The sequence below is a fragment of the Pithys albifrons genome, chromosome 21 (genome assembly GCF_047495875.1).
Source record: "Pithys albifrons albifrons isolate INPA30051 chromosome 21, PitAlb_v1, whole genome shotgun sequence".
NCBI classification, from domain to species: Eukaryota; Metazoa; Chordata; class Aves; order Passeriformes; family Thamnophilidae; genus Pithys; species Pithys albifrons.
Window position 1 is genome coordinate 3745556 of NC_092478.1, and position 22041 is coordinate 3767596.

Consider the following 22041-nt stretch of genomic DNA (forward strand, 5'->3'; position numbering starts at 1 on the left):
GGTACAGTTTCAGGCTCTTGAAACACTTGAGATTCAGCTTTTAAGAACTCTAGAAAAGACTATTATTGCCCAAAGTCCTGCTCCCCTTCCAGGGGAATCAAAGGGACATGACTTGACCCTGTGCTTTGGAGCTGAAGGGGCGAGTGGGACATGGCCAAGATGCTGCAGAGTCAATCCTGGAGGCACAACATGATTTTCTCTGCCCACTTTTTGATCTATGAAGATGCCAAGGAGGGAAGATCTGAGCCAAAATCCTCCCTACGACATGAAGGTTATCAAAGTCCTCTCAGTGTTGTAGAGCCCAATGGTCCTAGTTCTGTCTTGACCTTTTCATGGTGAGGGACAGCATTTCTGCACAGCCCAGAGCGTGTGGGAGTCACTCAATCTCTCTTAACTTCATGCAAAGCCTTTTCCTTGGGGCCACCATTGCTGGGAGCTGTCAGTGGGCTGGGAAAAATGACTGAACATTTCTCTTCTACAAGGCATCAGAGCCCTGTCTCTTGGGCTCTGAGGTGCAAATCCCTTCAGAGTAAAGGCCAAAGAGCAGATTGTGGGGCCAAAGCCCAGCTGAGCTGTCTGTTGAGGTGCATCTCACCTCACACAGGGCAATGAAAATCACTGTCATCCTAAGATTCTTCCAAGAATCTCCCAAGAGTGAATAAAGATACTGGAGATCAAGTGCTCCAGAGATCCCACCAATGCTACAGAAGTCACACAAGAATTGAGCTTTTGGGACATTTTAAAGGAACTTCTCTAGAAATCTCCAGGGAGGGAGGAAAGGTCAGGCAGCTCCAAGAGCACCTGAGTAGCCAAAATGCCTGGATTATGTTAGTCTGGGAATCATTTTAGCCTGCAGTGCTGCTTATGGTTGTCCCAGTTTTCCTGTACCTGCCATGAGATCATTGGGTGATCAGACCTTCTGCAAAGGGCCAAAAGAGCAAGGAGATGATGAAAGGAAATAACAACATCTCTAAAAGCCTGAAAGTTTTAGCACAATCTCCCACATCCTTAGGCACAGGTATCAGCCCTGGAAAAGTTCCAGGAGTGAAGCCATGAGGTTTCCCTGCAGGCACAAAGGTTGCAAGCAAAGACATCAAGAACTTCAGTGATGTCCCTCAGGGATGGTGCAGAAGATGTGCAGTGCCAGCCAGCAGGGGCTGGGACTGGCACCAGCCAAGAACAGCCCTGCTCAGCCTGAACTTCATGGAGAAATGGGGACAGTAGAAAGTGGATCAAATCCGACACTCTGAGAACCACATTTGAGACTTCATCTGCCCAAGGGGTAAAGGGTTGGGAGCACAGGGAAAAGTCCTCCTGCCCCACTCATTCCATCAACATCCCTCTGAGTGCCTGCAGCCCTTCTTGCCAGTGCCCTCAGGGTCACCTTGGAGAGTGGCCTTGGGGAGGAGCAGAAGGAGCCACTGAACTGCACTGAGGTAGGACCAGGGGTGCTGGTTTTCTACTAAAAGAGGGTCATTGAGATGAGATCTAAGGAAGAAGTTTCTTTTATGATGAGGGTGGGCAGGCCCTGGCACAGGTTGGGCAGAGAAGTTGTGGTTGCCCCATCCCTGGAAGTGTCTCAGGCCAGGTTGGACGGGGTTTGGAGCAACCTGGGACAGTGGGAGGTGTCCCTGCCCATAGAGGGGGATTGGACTTCACGACCTTTAAAGGTCCCTTCCAGCCCAACCCATTCCATGATTCTGTGGCTGCCCACCCCCCAGCACTCACCACCCTGGGTTTCCCTGCCAGCTGCTGGCACAGGAGGTGCAGGCAAAGTTTCTTCTCCCTCCCCTCCTCTCTTTTCATACATTTTGAGGGCCTGTTGGGAAGGGAAGAGTTGAAGGATTTCTCCTTCCCTTTCCTCCTGGCCCAGCCACTCCAAAATAAACAGCCCCCAGCAAAGAAACATGGTACTGCTTAATAAATTCACCCTGTAAGGATCGAGATTTCACAGAAGAAGGGATTATTTCCAAGGGTACTAAAATAATTACATGGGTAACCAGGAAGAGTTCAAGAAAACAGTTTGAATTTTCTTATCAGTTTCCCATAGCTTGGAGCAAAAAGAAAATAAAATGCTCTACTGTAATCAAATGATGTTTTCTGAAGCTCTCTGTTGGCAAGAACACAATTTCTTCAGCACTTCCATTAAAACAGAAATGCTTAGGAGGAAATGATAGCATGTCCAAGTGGAAAGCAGTGGGGCCCAAAGCACCATCTCAGAGTTCCTCACCTGGGGGGAACCTGATGCCATGTGGAAGTCACTGAAAGACAAAACTGCCCCTGGCTGATGGTGGGGCAGGAGCAGGACCATGGGCAGTGCCAACTTACTCCTGCACCCAAGGATCCAACAAACAAGGACTTTTCCCATTAACCCAACAAATCCCTGCAACACTTCCTATGCAAATCTCCCCCATCCAAGCCTGGCAGCACCTCTGTCCCAGCAGGACCAGTGGTGACAGTGTGTCCCAGTGTCTGTGGGAACACATAGCCTGCACTTCTTCCAAAAGGGAGATTTCCAACCTCCTTCTGAAGGGCTGTCCCAGTGAACCCACCACACAAATCCAACTATCTCCATGGAAGACTGGAATTATCTGCTCCTGACCTCTCTCGTGATCCTTGTGGTCTGGGTTGCCCTTGAGTTTCCCAAAAATAAACTTTTGGAGAGGAAGGCTTGAGAGAACAGCCTGGTTTGACCCCAGATGCTCAACTCTGAGCTCCACTGACCCTCCTCCAGCCTCCCCCACCAGGTCTGTGCCTTCACAAGTGTAACACCCTCTGCTTATCACCATGTGTGTGATTTTAGGAGTTCTGTGCCGATACCACCTAAAGAAAAGTGCAGGTTACAAATACCAAAACTAACCAACCTCAGTCATAGCTTTAAAAGTGTAGCTGTTTAGCATCAAGTTTAAAAAAATTAGGGTCAAATTATACACCATAACACCATTTATAGCAATGGACACTCTGACCAATGGTTAAAAAGAAGGGAAAAAAAGTGTTAAACCCAGAACCTTTCCATCATATGGAACAATCCCCTCACAGACCTTTCAAAACCAGGAAACACACAGTTATAATAAAGGAATGCACCAAATGGCATTTTTGAGACATTTTTAAGAGAATCCCCCCACTCCTGCAGAACTAACCAAAGCTAAAATGGCAAATTTATTTTCCTACAAAGGATCTGTAAAAATAAACAGTGAGCCAACTCTCTGGGCAAACTCTTTTACATTTTCATTTTTGAATCTAAAGCATTTCTGCCCTCAGATAACTGAATTTAATTTTTTAAAACCAGCTGATATATTGTTACAGTGCTCAAAACAATCCCCCTTTGTAGTTTCAACCCCAAGCCACATCTTTTCTGTGGGTGATGCTGAGTACTCCCCTCCCACTGACTGCAGCAGGAATGGCCACACTTGGATTTCACTGAACAAAGGACACAGATTGGGTATCTACCACTTGCATGTTTAAGATACTGAGAACACACACACAGTCCCTGTAAGAATTGATACACAAAAAGTAAATTTTCCTCCCCTGGCCAAACACAAATCCCACCAAAACCATCCCCATCATCAAACCAGAACCACAATGTAAATGTTTGCTGCTTGGACTCAGGTCTCACCTCAAGAAAAGACAAACCCACGCGGAATTGTGTTTGTATAAAAGATATTTACTTCAATTATCACACCTAGGGTGCTAGTGAATAATAATAATAATAATACATCGTGTGAGTTTCATACAGTGATATTGCTTCTCCATATCATATAGGGACCGTTGTACAGTGCTGAGAACAAACATTATATGGCTAAACCAAACAAAGACAGAAACAAATGCCGTCTGCTGACGAGGGAGCGCTGCCCTGCACTGCCAGCCAGATAAACTCTTACTTTTTATGTTTAAACAAATACCAAGAAATAAAATGTTACAAAAGATGAGTCACAGCAACACAATGTGGGCTTCTCAAAGCTACTTGTACAAAAAAAATGACACTTTTTTTTGTTGGGGTTTTTTTTTTTTTTGGTCAATTGGGTCTTTGTGAGGATTTTTTTTTTCATTTTTTTTTTAAATTCTGTGATTGTGAATATAACAAACAAGCTCTAAAAACATCTAAGACTTAGTGCGTTACAGAAAAAATATAAAATACTGCTAAAAATGTAAGACACCACAATACACTGGGGTAAAAACTGAGCTTATTATTAAAAAAAAAAAAAAGTTCTCAGGAAAAAGTACACCACTTTCTGTTCGAGTTCATCTTGTGCTGTGTTAGTAGTCGGGGCATTTCCAAGGTCTGCCCATTCTCATGGCAAGTAGTTATTGCACAAATGCAAAGAGTTAATTTTTTAATTAAAAAAAAAAAGAAAAAAGAAAGGGACACGAGGGAAACAACTGAAAAAATAAAATAAAGGAACATTCCCCCCCTCCCCAGCCTCCACCTGCTTTGGGATCAACGTCCAAATTCCTACGTGTGACATTCTCGCAGCGTTTCCAGCAAGGAACGGGAGAAAATGCTTTTCACCACAGCAATGCATAGAGTATTCCCAGAGGAAGGACCTTCTGTTTGGCAGAGCTTATCCAACAGTTACACAAGGGCTTCTTTAATCTTATTTTCTTTTGGGCTATGCCAGGAGGAAGAAGAACCTGATGTGGGAAATTCATTGGATGGTTGTTTTTTTTTTTAGTGGGACACCTTTGAAAGGCAAAGTGCAAATTTGCTTCCCAATCCACAGAAGTGCTGATGTGCCCTGGCCCTTGCTCAGCACTGTCCCTGGCACAGCACCATCCCTGGCACAGCACTGGCACTGGCACAGCACCATCCCTGGCACAGCCTCAGCACTGTCCCTGGCTCAGCACTGGCACAGCACTGGCACTGGCTCAGCAGTGGCACAGGCTCAGCACTGTCCCTGGCACAGCACTGGCACAGGCTCAGCACTGTCCCTGGCACAGCACTGTCCCTGGCTCAGCACTAGCCCAGCACTGGCACTGGCACAGCACCGTCCCTGGCACAGCACTGGCACAGGCTCAGCACTGGCTCAGCTCTGCCACTGGCACAGCACTGGCACTGGCACAGCACTGGCACTGGCTCAGCACTGGCACAGGCTCAGCACTGGCACAGGCTCAGCACTGCCAGCTCTGCCCATGCCAGGTGGGGCTGGGCTGCTGCTCCCGGAGCCCTCAGACTGTCCCTCCTGCTTTCACACTCCCCCACCCCGAATTTGGGGTTCTGCCTCCTGCAGTTTTCCTCTCACCCACCAGTGCTGTCTCACCAGAGAAAACCTCTCTGAAAGTGTCTTGACACTGCAAGAGAACTAACCCCCTTCCATGACACACATCAATGCTCAAGGTGGATCTCCAGAGCTCACATCAGGAAAAGCTGCTGCTGCTGCTGCACAAGGTGAATTACGATTTTTCTCCTTTTTTTTTTCCTTGACCAACTTTGAATGAGAAGGAAATCAGCTCTGAATTCAGAAAGTCAAACATATGCCAACAAAGATGAACATCACAGGAAACCAGTCTCTCATTTTGACTGAACACTCGTGAGTCAATCGCAATGTGCCCTGACCAGGGCTCTGCATCTGCAGCAAATTCTCAGTAGAGGCTCTAGGAGGCTCAGGGTATTTTCTCTCTCTGTATACTTTAAGTCTCTTCTCTCACAACTGAGGCTTCTTATTCTCAGTCCTAAATTATTTTAAAAGCTATTTAAATAATATTATTTATTAGGCATTTCGATAAAATACTTTTTTTTTCCTTAAAAAAAATGATTGCTCTAGAAAACACAACAGGGGCACAATGATATGGATACTACGAGCTGGCACCACCTGCTCCATCTCTAGGATATCCCAAGCTTTCTCCAACATCCATTTAGGGGATAGCAACCTGGTCTAGTGGGAGGTGTCCCTGCCCATGGCAGGGGGTTGGAATGAGATGATCTTTAAGGTCCTTTCCAACCCAAACCAATGATATGTTTACTCCTGTTGTGATCATATCAAACAAAAACCAAACCCCAACACAAAGGAACTGTTGAAATTAATCTCATAAATAGGAAAGATTAGATCGTTTTCCTAATTCCAAACCATCTTTCTGTATTTCACCTTATGATGCTGTAGAGAGAGCAAGCTTGGAGAAGGACACACAAGGGCTGGGAAGGGCTGAGGGTGCTGGTGGGTGAAACCTGTTCTGCACAGAACCAAACTAACTGGAATGACTTTACAGTGCCTCACCACCCAGAGCCAACACAGCCCTGGGCACGGAAATGGGCACAGCAGGGAGGAATAATGGCACCAAAGGACAAGAACTGCCATGCCTGATGTCCAGGAGTGTTTCTGGGACCTGACAGACCTCCGAGCACACGGGGTGAGACTGAGCCTAACGAGCATCAGCACTGCTGGGCCATGGTTGACCTCCTGCCCCCAGACCCACTGGAGCCAACCTGGAGGGAGATTGATATTTTTTCCCCCCCAGGAACCTGAATTCTCCTAAACCAGAGCTCGTGCTCGGCTGTGTGGGCAGCAGGACACGACCCTCCAGCCACAGAACCAGAGTTTCTATTGCACAAAGACTCAACACACAGTGGGAAGTGCTCGTGAGCAAAGGGGCTCCACGTGACTCCAGCAGTGTTTGCTCCCCTCCAAGGGGAAGGAGGCTGGGAATGCTGCAATCCAGATCACTGTGCTTCAGAGTGTTCTCCACCAAGGGATCAGGAAATAAGGCACAATAGCTTTCCAAGTAGAGAAAGTTTGTTAAAGAGTAAGTTTCAGGAAAGTGGCAAAACTGAAAAGCTTCAAGGGAAGAGGGGCAATGTACAGGAGTTTGATGATATGCCTTTGGAGTGAAAATAAAATACTATCAAGCTGAACTCAAATCTTTCCCCCACAGAAAAAAAAAGAAATGATCCATGATCTCCATCTCCCTAGAGAAGGTGGGAAGGAAATGGAAGCCCTGATCAAGGAAAAGGATGATACAGATGTGACCTTTCTTATTCCCCACCCCCCTCCTTTCTGAACTAGATGCTCAAGGGCTCCCTGTATCACCTGTACCAGCATCCAGAGGTAACCAGGTACTTTGGAAACACTTTTAAAGCTTGAAACAACTTACCCACATATAAATAACACATCAAAATAGCATGAAGGGTCCAACATAAGCTACAAAAGCCAGAGAAGTCTGATTGAAAGACTGATTGTAGACAGTATTTTTTCTAGTTACTTGGGGACAAGATTGTACTTCTGAGAAAGGTGAGTGACAGATTTTATTTATTCTCTTGAAAGCACAGACATTTGCCTTCCAAGAGGAGCTGCCTAACACAGATTTTCCATCTCATTCCTAAGAATACTTGAATTTTCAGCTGAGGGAGAGCAAGCCTGAATTGCTTGAATTTGATATTTGGTTTTAATTTACTTAACCTGTTGTGTTTGTGATTGTTTTAAATATGACTTTACTGTCCACCTTCCTGCTGTACAGAGACACAGGAGAGTACACCAGGGGTGTGCAAGAACCTGCCATATTCACCTTCTGCAGGAAACCAAACCTACAGAGCAGCTGGTGCAGGTGAGGTTTGACCCTTTCTTTCCAATTCCTTGGCTCTTGCACATCTCAGACCCTTGGGATCATTTTTATGTATTCTGAACATGATCTTCCCTGTCCTCATTAGCTCAACCCACATATCTCCAACAGCCCAGTCTCTCCCAGGACTAATCCCCCTTTACAGCAGGGAGTGGATCTGACAAGAGGGAAATGGCATCTCTACCCATTAAAACACACACTGGTTTTAAGCCCTCGCTCACCTACGTCCCAAATGGCTTCACAAATTTGGCTGTAGCAATTCTACTGCACCATTAAGACCAAGCACACAAATACTAAACACACAGAGGGGCTTTTCCACACTGGAATGATGCACAGAGACACATTTAACAACTAAAAATGCATATTCATTACCCGCATAGACAGAAGAGAATGCAACTCATGCCATTATTCTCACCATCAGGAGGGAGGTTGTGCTGTTATGACACAACCAGAACAACACAATAACTATGCAAAAAGCAGGTGTGGCTCCACAGCAGCAGGAAATTCCTGGCAAAACTCTCCATTTCCAAGGATCTTTGGATGAAGGTCGTACTATGTAGTACAACCACCTCTAAAATTCAAACAGAAGGTCAAAGATGTGACATCACAGGGGCACCTTCTTTTGCTCTACTGTTTCCTGCACTGTTTCATCCTGGTGGAGAATTCAGCTGCTCTCTGAACTCAGCTGGTTCAAAATCTAAAGAAAGTGAAATGATACGATGAAACCAACAGTTTTAACAATAAGAAATCTACAGAACTGTGGCTAAAATCTCCTAACATCATTCTGAGTAAAGCCAGCTGGAAAAATGGCAAATTGTTCTTTAGAGAAGATCTGAGCAAGGAAAAAATACCAGATTATTATTAATTTTTTAAAAGGAGGCATTTCCTTGTAATGCACTTTAGTGCCAGAATATGTTTGGGAATTGCAATGAAAATTAAGCCCAGGAATCCCATTAGGGTTTTTTTTCCTACTCACAAATGATTGTAGAAACAAAGACCTCAGAGATAGGAAGGGATTTGGGGATGAAGTGCCCAGGTCTTGGGAAAAGCAGATTGTACCAGAGGATGCTGGGGAGGGACTCACTAATAAAGTTCAATGAACGACTTTCTTCAACTGGAAAATGACTTTGTAAGTAGTAACTTGTATTAAATATGCCACAGTACCTCTTGGCTGGGGGGAATCATCCCTGAGGACAGAGATGGCACCACTCACATACCTATTTTAAGGCTTTTTGAAAATTTAAGTGCACAAGCCTAACGCTAATCTTCTCCAAAAGGATAAATTTCACGTTCAGAGCATAAAACCATTTTCTCCTTGCATATTAATAGGGGAGGGTACAGTCCATGACCTGGTCATGCAGGACAAATCAGTCCCTAGGCATGGCATAAAGGGCTTTTCTTGCTATAAAGTTCATTATTAGCTATATTTTATATATGGCATAGTCAATATATCCCATAGAAGAGATGGGGAGGGAAGAACAAATTGGTAAAATTATATTTCTGTGTTTTAGAGCTCAAATATATATGAAGGAAACAGGGACTGCTCCATCTCTGTTCAAACTAAGAAGGCTGAGCCAGAAAAGAAATTCAGATCTTTTGCTTCCCATGCCAGGGATTCTCCTTGCAATTTTTAAATTCTCTGTTTTTCAACAATAAGTTGATTGTAAATGCAACACAAAGGAAAAGAAAATGATGCTCACCCAGTGGGGCAGCAGGAAATGACAGGGGAAAGCAGCAGGACAACCAATCCTGGTTTGCTGATGTTTTATCCGTGGGAGTTAAATTTAGGGATAGGAGGTGATAACCAGCTGGTCACATCATGGCCAGAACTGCCACACACTCACAGGAAAGCCCTGATTTAGTTTCAGTAAATGTCAAATCCAGCCCCCACTAAGAACCAACTTTTCTCCTTCTCCTGCTGGCTCTGACAGTCTCCAAGGAATGCTCAGAGCTCGGCCACACTCGGTGGCTCAGGACAGAAAATCCACTGGAGGAGGTGAAATAAGAGAGAATTTACAAAACTCACTTGTAGAAAGAGACATAAATGAAGCAAAAATAGTGCCCTTCATCTGCAGGTTAAAAACGGCACCACTTGACTTTCAGTCTGCAACAAATTCCCAAGATTACTGATCTCTGCACCCCTGCTGAAGGCACTGGCCCAGATTATTGTGGAGTTTCAGTTCAAAGAAACCAGTTTGGACTCAAGTGCAAAGTGCTCCAACCCAATCACTGGTTTTTTTGCATATTCTCATAACTTATATATGGCCAAAATGTAGATTTTTTTTTTGAGGGGGTGGTTCTAACCTGCCCTGTTGTTGCCAGGGGCATTTTTATTCTTGTAAGCTTTAAGAATACTTGAAATTATTACTTTTCAGATGAAAAACTACAGACTTTTGATGGCAGCTGTGCTTGGGGGGACTGCAACCACTGTCAGCATCTTCTGTTATTTCACTACGTTATTTTGTCGTATTTCCCTCAATCCTATTTTATGTCAATTTATCAGCTTTGCAGCTTGAACTACCACCAGAATGATGCACTTCCCATACCTACTATTTCTCCTGATAAAGGACTGAAAAATAGCAAGTTTTAAGTAATTGCATAGAATTCTGTCGTGTCCATGACCCCCCTGCTCTGCACCATTCCCATATCAATGAGTTACATAAAAATAATGCAAAGATCTTTCAGCTCATGAGAAAGGCACATACTTTTTTCTTTTCAGCTGAAATACAGATATTTCCTATTACAGCAAGGAGTCTATTAAAGGATCCCTAATTCATTATTTGGGCAGAGTGCACTGACACAGGTTCCTTTAAAGGGTAGATCTTTTTTATAGGCATTTTACAGATGAATAAATAAAATGGTCAAATTTTATGGCATCAACAGCAACTGTAATTAAATGAATTTCTGTTGCCTGAAATCTGTATCCACAAAAATGGAAGTGTATTGACAGTCCCCCTGCATGACCCCTCTGCCAAGGGATACTCTTCCCTGGCTTTTAGCAAAGCATTACACATTTTTCCTTCCCTAACCATCCAGAGAGAAAAATTGACAATTTTAACTGCAGTATAAATATATTTCTGTTAAAATAGCCCTGGCCCTTCATGCTCAGGGTTAGTAAGAGCATGGAACTGGAAACAGAGAATATAAAATGCTTTGAAAGAATCTCAGGAAAAAACCAGACTCTGGCATGATGGATTTTCTGAAAACTGCCTGTGCTTTTATCCATCAGGAAGAGAAATGTTGGCAGGGAGGGCTCTGCTGCCTCTGGAGAGGAGTCCCACATCTCACCTTCCCTTCCCCTGCAATCAGAGACCCAAGGGGGTGACAGCCACTGTGCTACTCTTTGGCATTTCTTCTCCAACTTTTTATCCTTTTAATTAAGTTCCAATGCACATTTTCCTCCGAGTGTGAGTTCCAAGCACTGCACTGGATCCGAACTCCGGCCCACACCTGCGGTGTAAGTTCAGTCCCTAAACTGGGGGGGGCTTGGCCAGCTGGGAAAGCCAGGAGGTAACTCATGTCCAACCCGAGAATCTCAGCAGTAGTTCAAGCTAATCCATTCTATTTTCCAACAGAAAAGCAGCTGTGACCTTGGCTAAAGTCCAGGACAAACTGGGAGCATCCCTTCAATCCACGAGCTCGATCTGAGGGTCTGCCCTGCCCTTGACCACCAAGGAACCCAAAGTGAGCCCAGGCAGGAGGGCCCAGGCCACCCCAGCAGCATCTCAGCAGGCTAATCCACATTCAATGCAGATCATTACATATGAAACAGCAAAAGGAGCTAAGCCACTAATAAAGTGCCAAAAATATAGGAAATACTGACAGCATTTTATTTGATTAATTTCATAATAGATCCCAATGACAACCCTTGGCAGGATGGAGTGACTTCTGACTTCTGAATGCTGTCTTTATCCAGCAAAATTACATGACTCAAATGTAATAATGGAGCTTAGAATTAACAGTTAGTGTTATGAAAGAAAGATTTCCTCTAGGGCAAGCTACAGATATGCTTTTTAAAAATCATTACAGCATTAAAAAGTGGGCAGACGTTAAAGAATCCTAAAGAACTGGTGGAAAACTGAAGAGCAAACCAAAATAAACAGGAAAAAAAAAAGATATGTTTCAAGGCACTTACATATTGCTTATTAAGAAGAGAGATTGACCTTAAGTGCTGCATTTGCGTGCGACCTGTGAATACAGTTCTGCTGTCGTACAGTGCAGCCAGAGCTCTCAGTAAGCATCATGGAATGCAATCAGATAGACACAGGCACAACAACAGTTTGGGGAATAGTAATTAAAAAAAAATCATCAAACACCAAAAAACCCTCACTATGGAGAAAGCTGAGAGTGACCACTTGACTGCATCCAGCACCTGGATCTCAAATCAGCAGACAAGGACAGTAGGAACAGACTGGCAAGTGTATTGCCTAGAATTAATTAAAAAAACTAACCTGAACCATATAACAACATAGAAAACAAAATAATAAAGACCATAAGAAAATACCTGCATCTCCCAGACAGAAGTTTTGCTTCTGGGCTGAAGACACAGCTCGTTATGACTCGTTTCAGGGTATGTGTGTTCTACCAGGATGTGCATTTATCGATGGGGCTGCGCTTTGGAAGTCAGACCGGGACACTGGGCAGGTACAGAGAGGGAACCCTTTGCTTCACCCCGTTCTTCCCTCGCTGGCTGTTCCCAGCACTGCCTGCACTCCAGGGGGGAAGCCAGACCCGCTCCCAGCACGTGCTGTCACACACTGGTGTCTGTCATGACCAATTGTCTCCTCAGCTCATCACAGAAAGGGGCAGCTGCTCTCTCCGCTTCTCAATTTTAGTTTTGCATCACAAGTCCCCAGTTACCCAAGGAGGAATCCTGAAACAGCTAGCAGTGAAAATCCGAAATAAATCCCTGCCTTTCAGCCTCCTAGAGCCTTCTTTCCTTAATCATGGAAAAGGATGGATTTTAGTGTACTGACTCTTAATTTGTGAAAACTTGCGCTAAGTGCTGCTGTCGCATGTTAAGAGACTGTAAATGAAATACGTAAGTTCTAAAACATCATGCAAGAAATGTGGTTTCACATCTTACAGTCAAAAATCCTACTAATGAATTAATACAAGCACACTGAGGTGTAATATTGGGAACATACCTTTAAAGTCGGAACTCCTCTCCCCATCCCTCCCTCCCCCAAAATCAGAAAAGTAATATTAATTAAACTTAAGAAGTAATGAATGCACCATTAAAGTGTCATCAAAAAGATGCTGACCTAAGACAAAAGTTCAATGATACACAATACGGTCAAAAAAGTCTTCAATCAATAATATACAGTATGACAACTACATCTTGTAAATTATACCCAATACTGCCGGCAGTCTATCCCTCTAAAGAATATTTGCCCCCTTTCATCCCTTCCTAACAATCAGATAATAAAATACAGCACCTATAAATAAGCAAAAAAAAAATTATATATATATATATTTATATATATATATATATTCCGAAATCATCTATTGTTAGTTTTAAAGATATGGCAATAAAGGAGTCTAAATTAGCAAACTTGTAGAAGCCATAACTGATAAAACAGCTTATTGAAAAAAGGTGGCAGTAATGCACTCTATGTGTGCACAAGTACGTAAGAAAATACACAGACGTATAAAATTGCACGCACACACCCACGCACACACATCCTTCTACACACCTCTATGCTCACGCATATACATATAGACAACAGGAGGAGTTAGAGACAAGTTAGAATTGGATTTGTACTTTGATCAGCCCTAACCTGTGCATAAAATAACGGGGGAAAGGCTGTATTTCTGCAGGGCAGAACGGGCTAGACTGGGACTCGAGAGCACGAAGGTTTTGGTTTGGAGTCTGGGCTGCTTCCGTCCTGGTAAGAGCCCGTCTGGTCATTGCCATGTACTCTTTATCCACACGAAAAATAAGCTTCCCACAACTAAAACGTATTTAAAATCAGTGCCTGTGGTGGGAAGAGAGTCAGTAAATGGCCACCAACAGCAGGAAAAGGGCTGGGCCTGCGGCAGCTCCAGTCCCTCTTAGTGGTGTGTGACAGCAATGGGGACACATGAACTGCTTTCCCATGGATTCCAGGGAAGCGGAATATTCGGGATATGGGCTATGCCCCCGAAGTAGCGGCTGAAATGTTACTGGCCAACGTTTTTGGAGCGATCTGTCTTTGCTGAAAGGAAATCCTGTACACTACGAACCAAGTGAAATGATCAAGTACATGCTGTTTCTAAGTTGTCTCCTAAACCTCCCAGATATGAGGTCTGATCAGCGTGCTCTGTGGTTAGAGGTTAAAAAGCAGATTATAAAATACCTAGATTCAGATTTTTTTTTTTGTCCTGATTTGGCCTAAAATGGAGTGTATTAAACAAATTCTGGGCTGCAAAAGACCAGAATCAGTTAAAGCTATGAAACAATGTGCACTACGTGTCAATATTCTATTTCACTTACAAGAAAACACTAAGTCAGCTACCACAAATTAAGATATTTTCCTGATGTGACTTTTTTTTTTGTTTTGTTAAAAAATATGTGGAGTAAATGTGTTTTTTTTTTAATTCAAAGTTTCAAACAACAAGATTCTTTTCTTTTCTTGAAAATATGTAGGAATCCAAACTAGTGTGTTTAGAGTCGGTTGACTGTGCAATCTCTTAGTGGCAACTGAACAGCTACAAAAAACTTTCTTTTTTTTTCTTTTTTTTTTGAAAAATCTCCCCTTTTTTCCTGGTTTAAGAAGATAATAGTGTATTATCGCTCTGTAGCCATTAGATGGCAGATAAAAAGCCCCCTTTTAATATGTGGGTTTGATTTTTTTTTAAGGATTTTTTTTTAAGGTGGTTTTTTTTTTTTGTTTTTTTTTTTTTTTCTCTTTTTCATTTTTTTAAAGCCCCACACCAAAGAGGAGGGCACAAGGCAAAGCTGTATGAGTTATTCCAGAAATCGTGGAAATCACTTAGGGCAATAATAAAAACACTTCAGGGTACAAAAAAGCTTGACTACACATTTCAGTTTTCTTCCTCGAAAACACAAACATAAATTGGGCTTAACGCTCCTTTTTGATTTCTATATGCACCTTGGCCTATGGCGTTTTTGCCCTGTGGCCCGCAGGGCGGTTAAGTGCGAACACAAGAAAACCAGTAGAGGTCCAGTTTGACTTCCCAGCTCTCCCGAGTTGGGCCAGTTTAATCTCAAAACTCCCACTCCACGGCCTCTTCCCGACTGGCGGCTTTCTCCAGGCGGTGGATGATGTTGTTCAAGTTGGCCGCTTTCTTTTTCCTCAGGGAGCTGTCTCGCGTGTTCCTGGAGCTCGCCGCCTCCGAGAAGCCGAACAAGCTCTGCAGGGAGTTGGCTTTCTGCGAGCCTGAGCCCGGCGTCGAGCTCGTACTTGGCACACTGGAGCTTTTCTCTGAACTTTCTTTTGACTTGTAGGAGCTCTCCCCCGTAAGGACTGAGGTGGAGGCAGCTGAGGTAGAGGCATCCCCTTCCGTGGCAGAGTTTGGCAGTGTCTCCAGAGCGTCTCCCGCGCGCCGCGGTGCCGGTGGGGAGCTCTGGCGCGGTGCTCTGAGCCGGCCCTCGTCGTCGGTGTCCTCCAGGCTCTCCGCCTGGAACGGCTCCGCTTTCTCCGAAGACCTGGCGCCTCGCAGTGCCTCTTCCCCCGCCTCGAACGCCGGCTCGCCGGGCCCTCCCTGAGACTTTGCGGGTGCATTGCTGTGCTCCTCCGCCTCCGCGCCGCCGCTCGGCTTCCCCTCGGGAGGGCCATCGGTGTCCACGCCGTCGCAGCTGTCCCCCTCGGAGCCCGGAGCCGCCCGGCCACCGCTCCGCGCCGATGGAGAGTCGCTCGACCCAGCCTGGCTCTGGCTCCCGGCTTGGATCTCCTCGATGAACAGCTCCCGGCGGATGCGAGACCTGCGGGACAGGGGAGAAGGATGTGAGTCTGCCAAGCCAGGCAAAGCCACTCAAAATGCCTTTTTGTGGGATTTGTGGAATCATGAAGGCTGGGAAAGACTTCCAAGATTGCCGAGTCCAGCCTTAACCAAGCACCACCATCCCACTGAATTGTATGGCCACGTTGACTGACTTTAGGAACACTTCCAGGAATGGTGACCCCACCACTTTCTGGGTGGGAAATATATTCATATTTCTCATAAAAAAGAAAAAAAAGGCATTTCTAGTAGATCCAAAAGAAAATGCCTTGTAACACCAACACCTTGTGAAAACCAATTCAGAACTCTTCTAGAAAGAGCCAGTCTGGCTGGGCAAAAAGTAAACCAGGAAAAACTTTGGACAAGGCCCTTGGTGTTCTCCCAGACAGCAAGGAGAAATGAAAAGGAAACCAAGTCAGTTATGATGAAGGTGCTGTGGGGAAGCCCTGGCTTTTTACAGGTTGTCAGTCTATGAGCGAGTCTGACTTCTGCCTCATTTTTTATTTTAAAAAATCGATTTCAGAACATGAACAGTGACAAGCCAAGTAGTGCTTTCCAGGGCAGTGGATAAAGCTGCCCACTGTGCCACTTGTTCCTCCTGTTACCTGAGGGGTGCAAGAATACCCCAAATGCTTCACCTCTGCCATTTAACTTGGTCCTCCCTCCCTCCATCCTTCTCTGCTCAGGAGCTCCCGGAATACTCACAAGGAGGGAACAGTTTATGGAAAATCCTTAGGGCCTGGACTAATCCTTCCTCTGTCCTGCTCCAGCCATGGGAGAGTTGATGTACCCCATTCAGGTCCTAATTTATAACCAAGAGGGAGCCTCAATGGCCTGGGTTCAGGGATGAGACCACAGGCACAGGGGGAGTTTACCAAAACTTGTATCTTTCAGAGTGAAATAAAAACTTCTGGGTTTCAGCCCTGGGGAACTGCTGAGGGGCTTGTAGTGAAATGCTGTCCCAGGGCTGAAGGCTGTGTGGATTTTCCATTCTTCCTTAGATGTGCTGTGGAAGACAGCACACAATGGAGAAACACAAGGCCAAATGCAGAACACCATCTCAATAAGGCTTTTGAAACTAATGATATTATTGACTTATTTGAAATGCAACAGAGTATTTCATCAGTACTTGCTGACTCCACACTTCTGAAGGATTTAGGGGGTCTGTAATTTTCCCTGGGAGAATATCACTCACCTAACAGAAGACCACAGGTGCTAACATTAATTTTCTATTACCATTAACTGCATGCATCCTGCAACATTGATTATCAGCCTCTCTTTATGCCTATAATCCTTCTGCATGGACATTGATCCAGAACATTCTGCTTCTGTAACATTCCCCAAGGCAGGAGAGGAATCTGGTAAGAGCTTTGTGCCAGCATGGCATTTAAAATACCTCACCTCCAACAGGTACTGAACCAAACACCAGTTCCACGCCCAGGGAAACCTCTGGAATTCACAGCCAACATATTCCTTCTGGAATCTAGTCTGGCTCCTGATTAACACAGTAATTAAATCCCTATGGTAAAGAAGAACTGGTGACAGCAGCTAGAAAATTCCAGAGGGCATTCCTCTTTGGTGGAAGGTGTTGGCCTTGACATCCACGCACCCTGCTGGCATTTTCTGGTGTAATTCAAGACATCAGTCACCTCCACTGTTTGCTGCAGTTCCCTGGATAAACCCCCCACAGGAATCTGGGACCCAGAAGGGCTAGATTACAATTCCAGAAAGTCTGGTTTAATTCCTGATGTGTCTGTGACAGGTGAAGTGGGACAGAAATTCCTATCTCCTACTCTTTTGTGATATTTTTTAGACAACAGAGCCTCAAACTCTGATGTGTCCTGTATGTGCTTCACTAATGCAAAGGTGTATTTATTTAATATTTTGAGAGCTATATGACTGGTATGGATGCAAAGCCATAGACTTGGAAAGTTTGCAGACATATCAAAATTCTTTGTTACTATTTGTGTTCTGAATTGAACTATTTCTTTGCCTGCTGAGGACTTTTTTTTAAAGTTTCTTTTTGTTATGGGAAATAAACACTAATGCTGACTCCATCTGGTGGATATAAAGGTAGATCCTGCTGTAGCAACCCCCTCTGGAAAGTGAGATTTGAGCTGAATCTGAAAGGAAAACCATCACTACAACAGGATTTTCAAGAGGTGGGAAGAAAAACTTGTCCTAGCCTGTGCTCTGCCTTACCTGAAACTACTTTAATTAATAACAAAGAATAAGCAGATGGCCTGAGATGTGGAACTGCTTCTGCATGAAAACTCTTTAGTTTGGAAAAGAAAAGGCTGAGAGAGAGTACAAAAGAGACAAAGTGTGGAGTGGAGAAGATGAAGTGGGGAAGGACCACTGTACAGAATTCAAGGCAAGGAAATTCAGTGTAAGTGTGATTACTGGTTGGCTGTGATTTTTAAATTTTGTACAGTTTACTAAACATTATTTAAGTATTGTGCATAGTATCTCTGAGATATCTCATTAAACTGTGTTGCTTCTGCTTCAGCAACTTCCCTGGTACAAGCTGAGAAGGGCCAAAGTGAAAAATACCCTTGAAACGTTAGCAGTTTCTAAAAACAAACAAGTTTAGCAGTCTGGACTAATTAGGAACATTGCTGGCTCCGAGTGAAGGAGCAGAATAATATTAAATGTGGTAGCTTAACTGTACCTGTTCAATATTCATTAGCACAAATTTCTTGGAGAAAAGTCTGCTGGGCTAATTAAGATTCCCAATCCCAAGCACAGTTGATAATATGTTTATTCAAATCCTTTTAATTCTTATGTGCTATTCCAGTGTTGTTTCTTTCTATTGCTGTCCTCTAGGCCAAAACCTATTTCAGTGGTTCCAGTGTGGGGAAGGTTCCCTTTCAAATGAGAAAGGCACTGAACAGACCAACATCTTGTTCCATTTCGGTGGGACTCAATGATTTAATCACAGCAAAGAAATAAATTACAGAATTATGAGTCATGGTTTGGGTTGGAAGGGACTTTAAAGACCATCTAGTTCTACCCCCTGCCATGGGCAGGGACACTTTCCACTGTCCCAGGTTGCTCCAAGCCCTGTTCAACCTGGCCTTGGACACTTCCAGAGCTGGGGCAGCCACAGCTTCTCTGGGCACCCTGTGCCAGTGCCTGCCCACCCTCACAGGGAAGGATTTCTGCCTAATGTTCCATCTAACCCTGCCCTCTGTCAGTGTAAAGCCATTCCCCCTTGTCCTGTCACTCCAGGTTCTTGTCCACAGTCCTTCTCTGTGGCCACATCTGACTTCAGTGTTATCAGTTCTCAGTCCTTCACACCTCCACGGAGCTTCCCAAAACCACAGCACACACTGTGCCTATTTTCAGAGCTCTCAACGACTCAAGACCTAAAAAAAAAAATCCTCTTTTTGCTTTTATGCAGGAAAACTACAGGATGAAAGCAGGGCAATTCTGACACCACTCAGTAAAGGGCACTTCCAATTTCCCCCCCACCCAGTGACAACACCCACAACACCCCCTACATGTGTGTCTGTAGGTGTGAGTGTGCATATATGAGGCAGACAGAGCAGCCTTGCTTGCTGCAGTGGGCTTATAAATATTCATCAGTGGACAACTCTGCATCCACACCCGCCCCAAAAGCCAGACTTTCTGTTTAAAAGCACTACTTACATCAATATGTGAATATTGCTGCTCCTCAGGGATGACTTAAAATTAGTCTGGAGCATTAGCACTGTGTTAGTTAGAACCTCCCTGCTGTCGAAACTGTTCATCCTGTACAACCCCCCCATGCTGGTGGGAGCAGACACAGCCTGCTGAAGCAGAGCAGCACCCTGCCTAAGCAAACCCAGCAAACCCCTCAGGGGCAGGGCTCCCAGGGGATCACACACCTGTAATTGTGGAACCAGTTGATGACAGTGCTGGTTTTCAAGTTGAGCTGCGTGGCGAGTTCCTCAATGGTTTTTGGTGATGGGTATGGCTTTTGCTGGTAGGCTCGTTTCAGAGCTTCCTTCTCCTCTGGTGCCAGCACCACCCTGGGCTTCTTGAGCTGGTGCTGGGGCTGTGGGCTGGCCCCCTGGCTGTAGTCGATGCCAGCTGATGAGGACTCACAGGACTGACTGTCGCTGACGGAGCTGTGTCGCCGTTTCATGTAGGCTGAAAGAGAAGAGCACGTCGGCTCAGCCCCGGCTGAATGCAAATGTACAATCAATGAACGCATGAGCTGGGGCATAAACACGGAGGTGACAGGCTGGAGATGCATGGATGGGCCACCTGGAGGGAAGGGAGAGGATGGGGCAGCAGCAGACACCAGAGGAAAGCAAATGCAGGGAGGATGCAGGAGGTAGAAAGAGGGGAAATCAACTGGAGACCTGCCAGAGTTTTCTGCTTTTCCAGCGAATGTGGGACACGAATAACAGGGTTCAGTTCATACAACTCATTTCAAATTCACTCTTTCAAGGGTAGAACTCCCATATATACACCTGATGAGGATGGTGGCATCTCAGACTATCACAGACTATTCTGAGTTGGAAGGGACAAAAAGGATCAGAGTCCAACTCAAGTCAATGATCCATACAGGAGATTGAACCCTTGGCGTTATTACAACCAAGTTTTAATCAACTGAGCTAATCTCGGTTTCAACTGAAACGAGTCTGGTTGTAAAAACACTTCAAATTCTCACAAGGGTCTCTCTAACACTAAGGAAAATACAACTATGGAAGTGGAAGGCACCATCTGCAACACACGGTGGCGCCTGAAGCCCAGGGATTCCAGTGATGTAGCCCAGAGATCCCAGGGATGGGCTGTGTTGCCTTTCCCTACAGCTCTTCACTACAGCACTGACAGGTTAGGAAAGAAAAGCAGCCCCCAGCACCCTCCTTGCTACACAAAAGCTCCTTCCAAAACACACACACTTTCAAGAAAGCTCTCCTGGCACTGATGGAGCTCAGTGGGGCTGTGATCCTGCCACTGACCTTCCTCCCTGACAGGGAGTGAATTATCCTGGCAAATTCCGCCAGGAAAGAGTCCCTGTCACTGAGCTGATGGATTTACAGCGGGCACAGAGAGGTGGGATTTACTGCACCTGGCAGTATCATGCACAAGCATTGCTAATGAGGGGGCTGAAAACAGCAAATATAGATGAATCTTGTCAATAAAATATTTAATGGCCTGTTAAATACCTTCTAGATATTTAAGGGTTCAGGTATTCAAGAGCTGCAATTTGATAACCTTGGCTATTAAGTTCCAGATTACACCAGCCTGACATCAATCTAGCAGGCACTAAATCTCCAACAGCCTCCAGGAGCTCTGGCTGGAGCCATGAACCAGTGCAGGGCACATCACCCTGGTCAGCCACCAAACTCTTCAAAAAATCAACCCCTCTCTCCCCACAGCATTGCCTTTTACAAGCTGAGGGTGCACAAAGAATAAAAATTCAATGCAATCAAACAAACTGCAGTGTTCAAAGCCTTGCTCACACCAGCCAACTTCTTCTGGCAGAGCTCCCTCCAGGACTGGCCGAGTTTTCTGGCTCCAGTGGCTTCCAGCATCGTGTCCTCTACACAGTGGCACCTCCAGTGGGACCTTTTACACCGTGTCTTACTATCATTGAAGTGAATTCTGAACACATTCTGTAACCTTTGGGGGTATCTGCATGGCCTGCATTTTGTTTTTCCTGAATATGACAGATTACCTGTGGATTGCCTACTGTGTAAGATCACTGATATGGAACACAACGTGAGATGCTCATGATCCATCACTCTGACATGATACACTTCTGCACACATTTGAAATCACCATAGAAAACCAAAGTGGTTTTTTTAAAAATAAATTTCCTTAAAAATCCACCTATTTAAGTTGTTCCAACCAGCTGCAGAACAGCAAAGATTCTGCATTATTTCAAGGTGACCCTTTGGCCTTATTTTTGCAGCCTTCAAGGAGCTGTTACAACCTTCAACCATAGAATTAATCATTCCAGCAAGAGATTCTCACATTTCTATAAGGTTTTTAATCTCAAGACTCCTTCCCAGATGTTGTTTCCAACTTGCATTGATATGCAAACTACAGACAAGACACTCTTGTCTCCTTGGGTAGTAGGACAACATCAGCAAGAGGCAGCAGCTTCAAGGGGGACAGGAGACAAAACAGAACTTGGCATGGAAGATGTAAAAGTTGCTCAGAGTATCTCTGACTGGAGTTTCTGGCCTTTGGTCAGGCAACTCGGCCAGCATGAGCCACCCATGGGTCAGGATGTGCTGAATCTCTGCTTTCTCTGCTCTCTAAAGGGTGGAATGTCTGTCAGGGCAGAGCTCCCACCTTCAAACAGCAAAGGACAGCCTGGAGCTGTGATAGCTTGGGGAAAAATGTCATCCCTGCCTGTGCTCCTGTGCCCTCACACTGGGATCACCAAAGGTGCAATGGCTGACTTAGGCTGCCCTCACGTGAATGGAACAAATGATAGAAATGCTTACATTTCATTCCTATAAAAATAAAGAGGAGGATGTCCCACTGTTCTGTCAGCAGCAATTGTTTTCTGGAGGATAATCTGTTATCAGAACAAATTTCCAG

At 44.8% G+C, this 22041-nt stretch overlaps 1 protein-coding gene across 10 annotated transcripts in view; it reads right to left on the reverse strand.

Annotated features, from left to right (window-relative positions):
- The window catches only part of CUX1 (cut like homeobox 1), a 281953-nt gene that overhangs the window by 16501 nt on the left and 243411 nt on the right, over positions 1-22041 (reverse strand). For 9 of the 10 annotated variants that reach the window (XM_071574851.1, XM_071574846.1, XM_071574849.1 and 6 more), the window contains 2 exons: positions 19365-19629; positions 3644-15478 (listed from right to left, as the gene is read on the reverse strand). The exons of the other annotated variant lie outside the window; for it this stretch is intronic. In XM_071574851.1, coding sequence (XP_071430952.1) covers positions 14761-15478; positions 19365-19629 — 983 coding nt within the window. In that variant the 3' untranslated portion in view covers positions 3644-14760. Of the gene's footprint in view, positions 1-3643; positions 15479-19364; positions 19630-22041 lie in introns of those variants that run through there. 10 annotated transcript variants of the gene reach the window in all.